Source organism: Ranitomeya imitator, chromosome 1, assembly GCF_032444005.1.
Source record: "Ranitomeya imitator isolate aRanImi1 chromosome 1, aRanImi1.pri, whole genome shotgun sequence".
In the NCBI taxonomy this organism is placed as follows: Eukaryota; Metazoa; Chordata; class Amphibia; order Anura; family Dendrobatidae; genus Ranitomeya; species Ranitomeya imitator.
The window spans coordinates 731,215,612-731,230,655 of record NC_091282.1 but is presented as its reverse complement, the minus strand read 5'-3'; the positions used below and the strand labels follow the sequence as shown (position 1 = coordinate 731,230,655).

The following is a 15,044-nucleotide window of genomic DNA, read 5'->3' as shown; positions in this document are numbered from 1 at the left end:
ATTGCCCTGAGTAACGAAAACCATGCCCTCCTGGGCCAAAAGGGGGCAATCAGGATCACTCTCGCCCTCTCCTCCCTGATCTTCCTGAGGACTATAGGGATCAGACACCTTGGGGGGGGAACGCATAAGCCAGAGGGAAATCCCAGTGTATTTGAAGGGAGTCTATTATACAGGGCTTGTCTGCCACCCGAAGAGAATCGAACTTCCTGGTCTGTCTGTTCTCTCTCGTTGCAAATAGATCTATAACAGGCAACCCCCATAGGTCTACTATCTGTCTGAACACCCGTCGATTTAGAACCCATTCTCCCTGACGTAGAGAATGACGGCTGAGGTAATCTGCCTCTGTGTTGAGCTCTCCCCGAATGTGAACGGCTGACAGAGAGCGAAAGTGGGTTTCGGCTATGTTGAATATGTCTGTGGTGGTGTTCATTAAAGATCTTGACCTTGTACCTCCTTGATGGTTGAGATACGCCACTACTGTTGTGTTGTCTGACTGGACTCTTACATGTGAATCCTGCAGAGATGGTAGCAACCTGAGTAGGGCCTTTTTTTACTGCCGTGAGCGCTTTCCAATTTGAGGACTCTTGAGCCTCTAAGAGAGACCATTGCCCTTGAGTCCAAACATCTCCTATATGAGCTCCCCATCCTATCGGACTGGCATCGGTTGTAACCGTGTTGTCTGGAACTATACTCCAGCGTACTCCTTTTGCTAAGTGTCCCCTGTCTAACCACCATCTCAGACTGTGTAGGGTGGCGGCGGACAGCCTGAGTCTTCCGCCTAATTGCCCTTGAAGACTCCTCTCTGCCTCCAAGACCTGGGCCTGCAACACTCGAGTGTGGAATTGAGCCCACTGAACGGCTGGTATGCAAGACGTTAGGGATCCCAGAAGGGACATAGCGTCTCTCAAAGTCAGATCTGGCCTTCTTGTTACCATACTGACTTTGTGCACAATCCTCTGCTTTTTCTCTTCCGGAAGGAAACATAGTTGCTCTTCCGAATCTAGCAAAATACCCAGGAAGGTTTGAGTCGTTGATGGTTCCAATCTTGATTTTTCCATATTGACTATCCAACCCAAGTCCTGTAAGGAAGATATTACATGATTTAGGCGAGTACTACACTGAAAAAACGAATTTCCCACTACCAGGAAGTCATCCAAGTAGGGTATAATTAATGTATCATGTTCTCTGATATAGGCCATTACTTCCGCCATCACTTTAGTAAACACCCTTGGTGCCATAGATAGACCAAATGGCATTGCAGCAAACTGAAAGTGTCTGACCTGGTCGTTTAAGCGCACCGCCATTCTGAGGAATTGTTGATTATCCTGGTGAATGGGCAGATGGTAATACGCATCTTTTAAATCCCGGACTGTCATATAACATCTGGGAAAAAGAAGTTTAGTCGCCGTTTTAATAGATTCCATTTTAAAGGCATGGTAATTTAGATGTTTGTTCAATCTCCGTAAATTTATGATGGTTCGATAGGATCCATCTGGTTTGGAGATTAAAAATAAAGGGGAATAGAACCCTTTCCCCTGCTGATGTTTTGGAACCTCCACTATAACTTCCTTCCGTCTTAACATTTGGACCTCTTTTTCAAGGGCCTTTTGTTGGTCTAAGGAATTAGGGGCAGTTAAGATATAAAAATCAGAAGGTTTTTCCCGGAACTCTAATTTTAACCCTGAATTAATTATACCTAAAACCCAATTGCTCGCAGTTATTTTAGCCCACTGCGCATAGAAATATTTTAACCTGCCCCCTACTGGAAGATCTTTATTAGCGATAATTTCTTCTTCTTCTTGAGGAAGTTGATGAGGCATTAAAGTCCGAACCTTTCTTTTTCGGGTCTGTTGGTTCCCAGTCTCGGTTGTGGTAAGGTCTTCGGTATTGGAAGCGTCTCCTGAAGGTATTCCTAAAGGTAGGATTGAAAGCTTTAGGAAAACCTTTCTTCCTATCCTCAGCTTTAGCTAGGATATCATCCAATACCGGGCCAAACAGGTACTCACCCCTACACGGTGTTGTACACAGTTTAGCTCTCGCCTGGGCATCTCCTTTCCAGGTCTTAAGCCATAAGGCTCGGCGAGCAGCGTTTGAGAGACCTGCTGATCTTGCTGCCAATTTTAAAGAATCCACCGATGCATCCGCTAAATACGCCACCCCTTCCCGTATTTGCGAAAGGGAATTCAGCATCTTGTCTCTGGGCACCTTGGATTTCAGTTGTTCCTCCAGCTGGGATATCCACACCATGACGGATCTAGCCGTACACGTGCTAGAGATAGCAGGTTTGAACGCCCCCGCAGATGATTCCCATACTTTTTTCAAAAACATGTCCACCTTCCTATCCGACGGATCTTTCAGAAGGCCCACGTCTTCCAGCGGCAAAGCACCGGCTTTAGACGTAGAAGCCACCGCTGCATCCACTTTTGGGACTTTCATCCATTCTGCCAGATCATTGTCGTCAAAGGGATACCTTCTTTTGGCTGATGACGGCAGGAAACCTTTATCCTGTTTATCCCATTCCCGTTTTATAAGGGACTTAACTGTATCTACAACCGGGAATGCCTTACGACTCCTCTGGCACAAGCCTGCAAACATTATGTCCTGTGCGGACCTTGGTTCCTTGCTCTCTGCAACACCCATGGTAGCTCGGACTCCTTTAACTAACATGTCTATGTTATCCACCGAGAAACAAGGCCTTCCCTCTTCATCTGAGGATGATGGAGATGAGGAGCGGGAACATTCACCTTCTTGCAGGGATAGACTAGATCCTGGAGATATGTCCCTGCCCGACGGCTACCTCTAAGGGAATAGCTTATTTCCTCCCTGATGACCGCTCTAAGGTCTGATGACCGAAGGGGAGCTTCCTCTTCTAAGGTCTGACAGATGCAAGCCTGACAAAGCCTCTTAGTATAACTGTCAGGCATTGGAGTCGTGCATGGAGCACATTGCTTGTGCTTAGATTTAGCTGTTTTTTTCCCCTAAAACAAAGCACAAATAACAGACCATATCAGCACCAGGTGTTTTGTGAACACTCACCATAAGGCTGATTCTGTGAATACCGGTTCTGGAGGAGTAGGATCCAAATGTGACGCTGGGGCGCTTGCACGCTGCTGCCCCCGTTCCACGCTGCTGCTTCTCCCTGAGCGGCCGCTACCGCTCTTACTGCGCTGCTCCGTTCCCTCTCCATGAGGGTGCTCGGCGTCCCCTACTGAGGACATTGCTGCACGCTTCATTCCACAGCCGCCGCTCTTTTACAACGCTGCAGCGCTCCTCCCCCGGCTTACCCCAGAAGTGTAAGAACTACTTCCGGGTTCACCAGTGCCAGTGTGAACGCTGCACCGCGCTTAACTGCGGACCAGGACGGCACTGCCCGACTCCTGGGACGCAATCCGCATGGCCAGACGAGGGGGGGTCTGCAAGCAGGACACCCCCGACGCTGCTTCCGAGCCCCTGATTCTGCCGTTCCTAAAGACACCGCGCAGAGGCATGGAGGCCCGGGTAAGACTGCTGATTTCCCTGCAGGCTCCCGCCGTCCGGACAGGAACCCAAACTGGAGTGATGAGGGGGACCGCCCCTTTAAATCCTGTAGGTTCCTGTCCGGAAGGTGGGCGGATCCCTTCTCTCGTAGGGGTGCTGTCGTGGCGATAGGAAAAAGAGGCATTCAAAGAAAAGAACACTGTCCCTACAGTCAAACATGGCGGAGGTTCCCTGATGTTTTGGGGTTGCTTTGCTGCCTCTGGCACTGGACTGCTTGACCGTGTGCATGGCATTATGAAGTCTGAAGACTACCAACAAATTTTGCAGCATAATGTAGGGCCCAGTGTGAGAAAGCTGGGTCTCCCTCAGAGCTCATGGGTCTTCCAGCAGGACAATGACACAAAACACACTTCAAAAAGCACTAGAAAATGGTTTCAGAGAAAGCACTGGAGACTTCTAAGGTGGCCAGCAATGAGTCCAGACCTGAATCCCATAGAACACCTGTGGAGAGATCTAAAAATGGCAGTTTGGAGAAGGCACCCTTCAAATATCAGGGACCTGGAGCAGTTTGCCATAGAAGAATGGTCTAAAATTCCAGCAGAGCATTGTAAGAAACTCATTGATGGTTACCGGAAGCGGTTGGTCGCAGTTATTTTGGCTAAAGGTTGTGCAACCAAGTATTAGGCTGAGGGTGCCGATACTTTTGTCTGGCCCATTTTTGGAGTTTTGTGTGAAATGATCAATGTTTTGCTTTTTGCTTCATTCTCTTTTGTGTTTTTTCATTTAAGACAAATTAAATGAAGATAATAATACCAAATCATTTGTGTTTGCAATCATTTTCAGGAAGAAAATGAGAATTATCTGGGGGTGTCAATACTTTTGGCCACGACTAACTAACTAACTAACTAACTAACTAACTAACTATCTATCTATCTATCTATCTATCTATCTATCTATCTATCTATCTATATATATATATATATATACACACACACATATATACACATACATACACACACACATACATATATATATTTATATACATATACACAGTACAGACAAAGTTTGGACACACCTTCTCATTTAAAGATTTTTCGGTATTTTCATGACTATGAAAATTGTACATTCACACTGAAGGCATCAAAACTATGAATTAACACATGTGGAATTACATACTTAACAAAAAAGTGTGAAACAACTGAAATCATGTCTTATATTCTGGGTTCTTCAAAGTAGCCACCTTTTGCTTTGATGACTGCTTTGCACACTCTTGGCATTCTCTTGATGAGCTTCAAGATGTAGTCACCGGGAATGGTTTTCCAACAATCTTGAAGGAGTTCCCAGAGATGCTTAGTACTTGTTGGACCTTTTGCCTTCACTCTGCGGTCCAGCTCACCTCAAACCATCTCGATTGGGCTCAGGTCTGGTGAATGGAGGCCAGGTCATCTGGCGTAGCACCCCATCACTCTACTTCTTGGTCAAATAGCCCTTCCACAGCCTGGAGGTGTGTTTGGGGTCACTGTCTGTTAAAAAATAAATGATGGTCCAACTAAAAGCAAACCGGATGGAATAGCATGCCGCTGCAAGATGCTGTGGTAGCCATGCTGATTCAGTATGCCTTCAATTTTGAATAAATCCCCAACAGTGTCACCAGCAAAGCACCCCCACACCATCACACCTCCTCCTCCATGCTTCACGGTGGGAACCAGGCATGTAGAGTCCATCCGTTCACCTTTTCTGCGTCACACAAAGACACGGTGGTTGGAACCAAAGATCTCAAATTTGGACTCATCAGACCAAAGCACAGATTTCCACTGGTCTAATGTCCATTCATTGTGTTCTTTATCCCAAACAAGTCTCTTCTGCTTGTTGCCTGTCCTTAGCGGTGGTTTCCTAGCAGCTATTTTACCATGAAAGCCTGCTGCACAAAGTCTCCTCTTAACAGTTGTTGTAGAGATGTGTCTGCTGCTAGAACTCTGTGTGGCATTGACCTGGTCTCTAATCTGAGCTGCTGTTAACCTGCGATTTCAGAGGCTGGTGACTCAGATAAACTTATCCTCAGAAGCAGAGGTGACTCTTGGTCTTCCTTTCCTGGGCAATCCTCATGTGAGCCAGTTTCTTTGTAGCGCTTGATTGTTTTTGCCACTGCACTTGGGGACACTTTCAAAGTTTGCCCAATTTTCGGACTGACTGACCTTCATTTCTTAAAGTAATGATGGCCACTTGTTTTTCTTTACTTAGCTGTTTTTTTCTTGCTATAATATAAATTCTAACAGTCTATTCAGTAGGACTATCAGCTGTGTATCCACCAGACTTCTGCACAACACAACTGATGGTCCCAACCCCATTTATAAGGCAAGAAATCCCACTTATTAAACCTGACAGGGCACACCTGTGAAGGGAAAACCATTCCCGGTGACTACCTCTTGAAGCTCATCAAGAGAATGCCAAGTGTGTACAAAGCAGTCATCAAAGCAAAGGTGGCTACTTTAAAGAATGTAGAATATAAGACATAATTTCAGTTGTTTCACACTTTTTTGTTAAGTATATAATTCCACATGTGTTTATCCATAGTTTTGATGCCTTCAGTGTGAATGTACAATTTTCATAGTCATGAAAATACCGAAAAATCTTTAAATGAGAAGGTGTGTCCAAACTTTTGGTCTGTACTGTATATATATTCAGAAAGACCTAACATACTTATGGCATATCATTCTGGGACCCACACCACTTTTATGAATGAAAAAAATGCAGCGTTGGTGTAGCAATGTATGACCTTCATTATTTTTTCCTGCCATGTGGCCCCCAGCCATAGAACGTTGCACGGAGCCTCTTGGCCACATCCAGGGTGCACAAAGCAGCTTGCATATCATGGATTAAGGTTTTCTGTCTTTGTTCTGCAGAAACTGGTCTTCACACAATACGTTTTTAGCCAAAAATGTAGAAAAACTGCTGTGTTTATACAGCATTTTAAGAAAATGCATTGCAACTGTATTGTCAGAACAAGCCATCAAGGAGCAATTTGTATGGCGGCTATATGCTTAGTGTATGCTGTCAGTTGTGCGGACAGACAGCCTTTGAAACAAAACTGCTTTAATGGGCCTATTCCAACAGACAAACCATTTCTAGGAAGCTCATGGACGTTAAAGGAGGCACAGTCACCCACTCAAGACTACCATAATGGTCATACTATTCGATCTGTAGGATATAGAGCAGGAGGAGCTGTGCAGAATAATATTTCATCTCTCGTCCCCATTGGGGGATACCTTAGAATACAGCTGCTACCACTAGGAGGAGGGCACTCACTGAGTAGTTAAGTGTTAGCTCCTTGCACCAGGTATATCCATCCTGCAGGCACTGAGCTAATAAGTTTTAGCTTAGAGTTTGTTAGAGGAAGACACATTTTTCAGGAACTTCTTTTATAGGCGCGAAATCCAGTCTACATGGCTGGGGAGAGGTACAACAAGATAGGACAGATCAGGGAGTTTGGTCCCCTCCCTCAGGAGGCTGTGCGGTCTATCACCGTTCTGTGGACCTCCATGCCAGCCAACAAACTGAGTAGCTCGGTACCTGCAGGGGATGGGAGGGGGGAGGGGAGGGGGGGGGGGGGGGGGAGTATAGCTGGTGGGAAACACAAACACTTCATGCCTCCTTGTGGCAGCAGCTATAGCCCATGGTCCTCTGACCCCAAAAGATGGTACCAGTAACTACCAAAAAGCCAATGTTGTGAGACTATAGTTAGTATAAGGGCAGTCTCACACATCCAGATAATTCCGGTACCGGAAAAATCGGTACCGGAATTATCCGTGTCCGTGTGCCGGTGCGTTTCTGTGGCACATCAGTGTGGCACACGTGTGCCACCCGTGTGCCCACTGGGTAACACACGCACCGTGCAGGAGACAGCGCTAAAGTTTAGCGCTGTCCCCTGCATCTGGTGCTGAAGCCGCGATTCCTATCTTCCCTGCAGCAGCGTTTGCTGTAGAGAAGATATGAATAATCGTGTTTAAAATAAAGCTCCATGTGCACACCCCCCTCCCAACCCCTGTGCACCCCCCCGCTGTTATTAAAATACTCACCCAGCTCCCTCGCTGGCTGGCGCTGCTTCCTGTCCTGACCGCACCTTCTACTGTATGAGCGGTCACGTGGGGCCGCTCATTTACAGTAATGAATATGCGGCTCCACCCCTACGGGGTGAGTATTTTAAAGGGAACCTGTCACCCCGTTTTTTCAGATTGAGATAAAAATACTGTTAAATAGGGCCTGCGCTGTGCGTTACAATAGTGTATGTAGTGTACCCTGATTCCCCACCTATGCTGCGAAATACATTACCAAAGTCGCCGTTTTCGCCTTTCAATCAGGCTGGTCAGGTCAGGTGGGCGTGGTGACATCGCTCTTTTCTTCCCCAGCTTTCCGTTGGTGGCGTAGTGGTGTGCGCATGTAACATAGTAACATAGTTAGTAAGGCCGAAAAAAGACATTTGTCCATCCAGTTCAGCCTATATTCCATCATAATAAATCCCCAGATCTACGTACTTCTACAGAACCTAATAATTGTATGATACAATATTGTTCTGCTCCAGGAAGACATCCAGGCCTCTCTTGAACCCCTCGACTGAGTTCGCCATCACCACCTCCTCAGGCAAGCAATTCCAGATTCTCACTGCCCTAACAGTAAAGAATCCTCTTCTATGTTGGTGGAAAAACCTTCTCTCCTCCAGACGCAAAGAATGCCCCCTTGTGCCCGTCACCTTCCTTGGTATAAACAGATCCTCAGCGAGATATTTGTATTGTCCCCTTATATACTTATACATGGTTATTAGATCGCCCCTCAGTCGTCTTTTTTCTAGACTAAATAATCCTAATTTCGCTAATCTATCTGGGTATTGTAGTTCTCCCATCCCCTTTATTAATTTTGTTGCCCTCCTTTGTACTCTCTCTAGTTCCATTATATCCTTCCTGAGCACCGGTGCCCAAAACTGGACCGAGTTTGCATCTCGGTTTTGGGAAAATGGCCGCCGCGATCTCTTCTGCGCACGCGCGGCATCCCGCGGCTATTTTCCTGAAGCCCCGTGCAGCAGAGCACTCCATCTGCGCACGCGCGGCCCCAGGAAGATGGCCGCCCCCACCGATGACAGGGGGTAATAGCGCAGATCGCGCGCTGCTTCTTCACGTGCACGCAGTGGATTCGTCACTCGGACATGCGCACACCACTACGCCACCAACAGAAAGCTGGGGAAGAAAAGAGCGATGTCACCACGCCCACCTGACCTGACCAACCTGATTGACAGGCGAAAACGGCGACTTTGGTAATGTATTTCGCAGCATAGGGGGGAATCAGGGTACACTACATACACTATTGTAACGCACAGCGCAGGCCCTATTTAACAGTATTTTTAGCTCAATCTGAAAAAACGGGGTGACAGGTTCCCTTTAAGAACAGCGGGGGGGCGCACAGGGGGTGGGAGGGGGCTGGGCACATGGAGCTTTATTTTAAACACGATTATTCATATCTTCTCTACAGCAAACGCTGCTGCAGGGAAGATATGAATCGCGGCTTCAGCACCAGTGGGGGGGACAGTGCTTACAGTTGCGCTGTCTCCTGGACTGCACACGGACAACGTCCGTGTGCGGTACGTGTTTTACACAGACCCATTGACTTTAATGCGCTCCCACGAACACTGACATGTCTCGGTGTTTGGCACACGGAGACACGGTCCGCAAAAAATCAATGACATCTGCACAGATGCATTGATTTAACTGTGTCTACGTGTGTCAGTGGCTCCGGTACGTGAGGAAACTGTCACCTCACGTACCGGAGCCACTGACGTGTGAAACCGGCCTAAGGCAGTGTTTCACTGTCCGTGTATGAATCACCATGCCAGTATTGACCATGGGGGCTCCTGATCCAAACTAACAGCTCAACAGCATTCTGCAAAATGGAGACAATTTTCAGACTTGACAAATTTGCTTCGACTAAATCTTATGTCAATAAATCTTACCTCCCTACCAAAAATAAATTACATGTATTCAACCATTGGGAAGGAAAATCATAAACAGTTGAAGGTCACTTTTTAATTCTAGTGTTTGGCATTTTTGGAAAGAGGTAAGAGAAGAGGTAGGAGAGCTCAACTTTCTCACCAGAGGTTGATGGTCCCAGTTCCTCCACGTTTTCTTTTCCTAGGGATGACTTTGATGGCTCCTGCACATCCATAGATATTGGTACAGGGGCAAATCTGCGAGGAGCTGGAGTTTCCAATGGAGATTTTCCTGTATCACTCTTACTTTCTGACACGGTTGGAGCAGAAATTAAAAAGAGAAAAGTTTTTGAGAACTTTAAATATGGAAACCGAAAAGGTACCATTGGCTGTTTCCAATACAATACGTACTGAAAAGGAACAGACGAATAAATGAGTAAGGAATCACTACATCTTGTATCAATCTATGTCCAAATATTAGCAGTATGGGAGTTTTCACGATCTGCGGCGTTAAACAACCGCTAATCAGCTACATGTCTTATAAAAGTCTGTTAAGACCAGCCAAGCACACTCACGATATGCACAGAACAATCAGTAATGGATCTTTCTGTGGGTGTACATGGCCATTGTTCTAACCAGCACATGTCCTGTTTACACATTGCAAAGTGCTGCCGAGAATGATGATGTTTAAGCCAGCAAGCAATTGTGCAAGCGGACTATCTAACCTTTCTCGCTGATCTTTGGAGGTGCAGTAGATTTGGGCAGAAGAAGTGTTGCTGGTAAATCAGAACGGACCGGATCTGCGGCTTCACGGTGACTTGCACTGGCCTTGATTGCAGAGGTTATAAACTGTGACTGAAAAGTACATGACATGACCCCAATTAGTTAGGAATTGATTATTAACCATCTTTAACAACAAAACAGAACTGCCGTTTACCACTGAGGTTGTGACACCGGCATTATGGTGTAAATATGGGGCAACAGAAAAGCTTTTGACTCCCTCCATGTCTTTCTCGTTAAAGAGGACCTGTGACAAGTCGAAAGTGGGCAGGTTTAGCTCTTATTTTATTCCCTTTGTTCCCCAGGAGTAGTATTCTTTTTTGGGAGGGAAAGGGGAAACACAGGGATTTTTGTGTACTCACCGTAAAATCCTTTTCTCCGAGCCACTCATTGGGGGACACAGACCATTGGTTGTATGCTGCTTGCCACTAGGAGGCTGACACTAAGTTAACACAAAAAGAGATAGCTCCTCCTCTGCAATATACACCCTTATGCTGGCTCCCAGAGAACCAGTTCGGTGCAAAAGCAGTAGGAACAAAAGTAACGAACGACATTGTCACGGATCGCTGCTCCGTGGTGTCACTTATTCGTCACGTGCCTGCTCTCACATGTGACTTTGGGTTGTGCCTGCAAGGGTTAATCTATCTCCCCACTCTCAGTCCAGCATTCAACCTCTGTCCTATGCTGTGATGGGAGCATAAATCACACACCGACCCAGGCCACACACCCGCTCATACACGCTGCCACCACTCATCGAATACACGGGCGATGAGTCCCAGAAATAATACTAATAAAAATATGTTTATCACTCATAAGGCTCACACACCTTTAGGCTATGGATTCTTTAGAACATTCAAGGTTCAACTTATTAAAGTTTTATACTTTAATAGAAAAAGGTTAAATGCTTACAAGAAAAAGGTATAAAAAATATGATAATAAAAAGACATACAACTTATGCAAAACAGTATAAAATAAAGAGGAGAAAACTTACAGAAATCATCTAACTTGTAGTCTGCTTTCTGCTCCCTGAGGGGGGGTGAATGTAGTTGTGGAACACATCAGCTTTTCAGGCTGCCCTCATCATGTGAACACCATTCTCTGTCTGCAGCCTAAATTTATAACCTTGGTCTGAGGTCAGGTTTCTAGACCGGCTCCTCAGGCCAATATCATAACTGCTGCCTGTTTGATTGGGACACGGCCGCGCTACTAATGAATATATATTCTTTTCCTCTGGAGACATGTGTGAAATGGTTCCCAGGGATACCTTCCCTCAAGCAGCATTTAGCATCTCCCCTCCAAGACCTCAGAGGTGTCAAGTGTTCCTTTGTTCTTGGCTCTAGCTAGACCCCCTGGTGAGATATGGAGACAGAATTCCTACTCTTCCCAAGGAAGTACATATTAACACCTAGGTGCCACTGGCCTTCAGGACAGATGCTACATTATCACTAGACAGATGTCAGAGGTCCCTACATACATATAGATATATATAATATATATATATACACATATTCCACCACAGACATAGAAGAGTACAACATGTCAACTTAAAAGAACAGGCAAAAGCCACATAAACCATTAGGCTAACAGGGTGAGTGCTGTGTCCCCCAGTGAGTGGCTCGGAGAAAAGGATTTTATGGTGAGTACACAAAAATCCCTGTTTCCCCTTCGCCTCATTGGGGGATACAGACCACGGGACGTCCCAAAGCAGTCCCTGGGTGGGAAAACAACAGAAAGGATTAGGCTTCATGCAACAACTTCCTAAATGTGCGCCACAGCTGCCTGCAGAATTCTTCTGCCCAGACTCGCATCCGCTGAAGCCTGAGAGTGAATATTATAGTGCTTTGCGAAGGTATGTAAACTGGACCAAGTCACAGCTTTACAGACTTGCCGAATGGCCCAAGAAGACCCCACCGCTCGAGTGGAGTGTGCTCTGATCCCCGATGGGATGGGCTGACTTCTGACTCGGTATGACTCCTGAATGGTGGAACGAATCCACCTGGCTATCATGGATTTAGAAGCGGCAAGACCCTTCCTGTGACCTTCCGGGAGAACGAACAGGGTATCATTCTTCTGAAGGATGCCGTCCTTGAGACGTACCTTCGCAGAGCTCTGACTAGGTCCAGAGTGTGGAGAGCTCTTTCAATTCTGTGATTAGGAGCCGGACAAAAGGAAGAACAATGCCCTCGTTAAGATGGAAGGACGGCGATGGCTTGAGGACAACCTTGTCCTGATGGAAGTTAAAGGAAAGGCGCCCGGCAGGATAAGGCAGCTAATTCCGAAACCCATCTGATCAATGTGATCGCCACAAGGAAGGCAACCTTCCAGGACAGAAAGGCCAGCGAAATGTCTTGAAGCGGTTCAAAGGGCAATTCCTGAAGGGCACTTAGAACCAAGTTGAGGTCCCAAGGCTCTAAAGGCATGCGATAGGGAGGAGCGACATGTTACACCCCCTAAAGAAAAGACTTTACCTGGAGTCTTGACGCGATGCGTCTCTCAAATAAGACCGAAAGAGTGGAGATTTGGCCCTTGAGAGAGCTGAATGCCAGCCCGGAGGCCAGACCGACCTGTAGAAACTCTAAAATGGTGGGAACTGAGAAGACGAGAGGAGAAAGACCACGATCCTTGAACCAAGCAAAAAATGTCTTCCAAGTACAATGGTAAATGCGTACCGATGAGGGTTTACGGGCACTAACCATGGTGGAAATGACCTGTTGAAAAAACCCTGTCTGGGTTAAGACCCAGGATTCAATTGCCACGCCGTTAAACACAGGGCCCCTGAGTTCTGGTGGTAGATGGGGCCCTGGGAGAGCAGATCTGGCCGATCCGGCAGTCTCCAGGATATGTTGATGACAAGGCGTACCAACTCTGTGAACCACCGGTGGCGAGGCCAATCGGAAGCAACCAGGATCACTGGTACTCCTTCGGCCTTGATTCCTGATTACTCTGGGGAGTAACCGTAGAGGAGGAAAAATGTATGAAAGGCTGAATTGGCACCATGAAAGAACCAGAGGGTCGACACCGATGGCTCTTGGATCTCGAGACCTCGCTATAAACTGGGGAACGTTGGCATTCAGTCTGGATGCCATGAGGTCCACGTCTGGGATCCCCCAGCGAAAACAGATCTGGGAGAAGACTTCCGGATGGAGCTCCCACTCCCCCAAAGTGAGATCCTGACGGCTGAGGAAGTCCGTTGTCCAGTTTTCCACTCCTGGAATGTGTACCGCTGAGATCATCAAGTGGTTGTTCTCTGCCTATCAAAGGATGTGAATTACCTCGAACATGGCCGTCCTGCTGCGTGTACCCCCCTGATGATTGATGTATGCCACAGCCGTGGCATTGTCTGATTGAATACGGATGGGGCAACCCGCCAGAAGATGATGGAAGTGCTGCAGGGCCAGACGAATAGCACGGATCTCCCGAACGTTGATCGGTAGCTTTGATTCCTGAATTGACCAGAGGCCCTGAGCAGTGTGGTGGCGGAAGACTGCTCCCCAGCCCGAAAGACTGGCATTAGTAGTCACCACTAGCCATTGAACGGGTAGAAAGGACTTCCCCCCGGTTGAGGGAAGAGTTCAATGTCCACCACCCGAGCGTCTGTCTGAAATGCAGGGATAAGCGGAACCTTCGGTCGAGGGAGAAAGGGTTTCTGTTCCAAGCTGCCAGAAGGGCATGTTGAAGGGGACGAAGGTGCAGTTGTGCAAAGGGGACCGCTTCCATTGCGGCCACCATCTTTCCTAGTACCCTCATTGCAAATCGGATGGAGTAAGGGGTAGAATGATGAAGCGCTTGGGCTCCTTGTTGAAGGGCTAAGACTTTGTCTGGAGGGAGAATTACCAACCCCCGAGACGAGTCCAGGTACATTCCTAGAAAGGAGATCTGCTGGGCTGGGACCGGAGAGGATTTGCTTAAAGTTTATCAGCCAGCCCAGGTGAGAAAGGGTATCGCATGTAATGTGAACGGACTCCGCGCAGTTGTGGAAGGACGGACCTTTGATCAACAGGTCATTCAGATAGGGCAGAACGATCACGCCCTGTGAGTGCAGGATGGACATGATGGCCGCTATGACCTTTGTGAACACTCTGGAGGCAGTAGCAAGGCCGAAGGGCAGGGCCGTGAATTGGAAGTGCTGTTCGTGAATGGCGAAACGCAGGAATCTCTGGTGAGGGGGAAATATTGGAATGCGCAAGTAAGCATCTCGGATATCGATTGAGGTCAAGAATTCCCCTTCTTCCAGGGAAGTGATAACTGAACACAGATTCCATGAGGAAATGATGGACCTTGACAAACTTGTTTAGAAGTTTGAGGTCTAGTATGGGTCTCACCTTTCCGTCCTTCTTCGGGATGACGAAAAGATTTGAATAGAGACCCTGAAACTTTCGCTTTCTGGGACAGGGACAATGACGCCATCATGACGCAATGCGTCTATGGCCTGGGAGAACACGTTCACCCTTGCCTCTGAAGAGGGAGGACGGGAGGGAAAGAAACGTCAAGTGGGGCATGTAGCAAAGTTGATTTTGTATCCAGACGACACCAAATCTCTGACCCACTCGTTGGAGATGACGGAAAGTCAGACCTGACGAAAGAAGTAGGCGGCCACCTACCCTGCCGGTGTCGACCGGATAGCGCTGATAGTCAGCATGAGGAAAATCTCTGGGACTAAAGTCCTTTAGGCCTCGACTGTTTGAGTCGGGACTTCTAATTCTGGTTAGGCCTGTACGAGACCTAAGTTCCTCCATCTCTTAGTGGAGAACGTCCTGAACCGGACGAAGTAGTGGTACGGGCCCAGCTTGGAGTAGAGCGAAAGGAACAGAAA

General features: G+C 47.2%; 1 protein-coding gene across 2 annotated transcripts in view; it reads right to left on the bottom strand.

Annotated features, from left to right (window-relative positions):
- KIAA0586 (KIAA0586 ortholog) overlaps positions 1-15,044 on the bottom strand; it is a 234,614-nt gene that overhangs the window by 193,930 nt on the left and 25,640 nt on the right. For both annotated transcript variants that reach the window (XM_069733299.1, XM_069733306.1), the window contains exons 7-8: positions 10,177-10,306; positions 9,615-9,761 (exon numbers count right to left, since the gene is read on the bottom strand). In XM_069733299.1, coding sequence (XP_069589400.1) covers positions 9,615-9,761; positions 10,177-10,306 — 277 coding nt within the window. The remainder of the gene's footprint in view (positions 1-9,614; positions 9,762-10,176; positions 10,307-15,044) is intronic.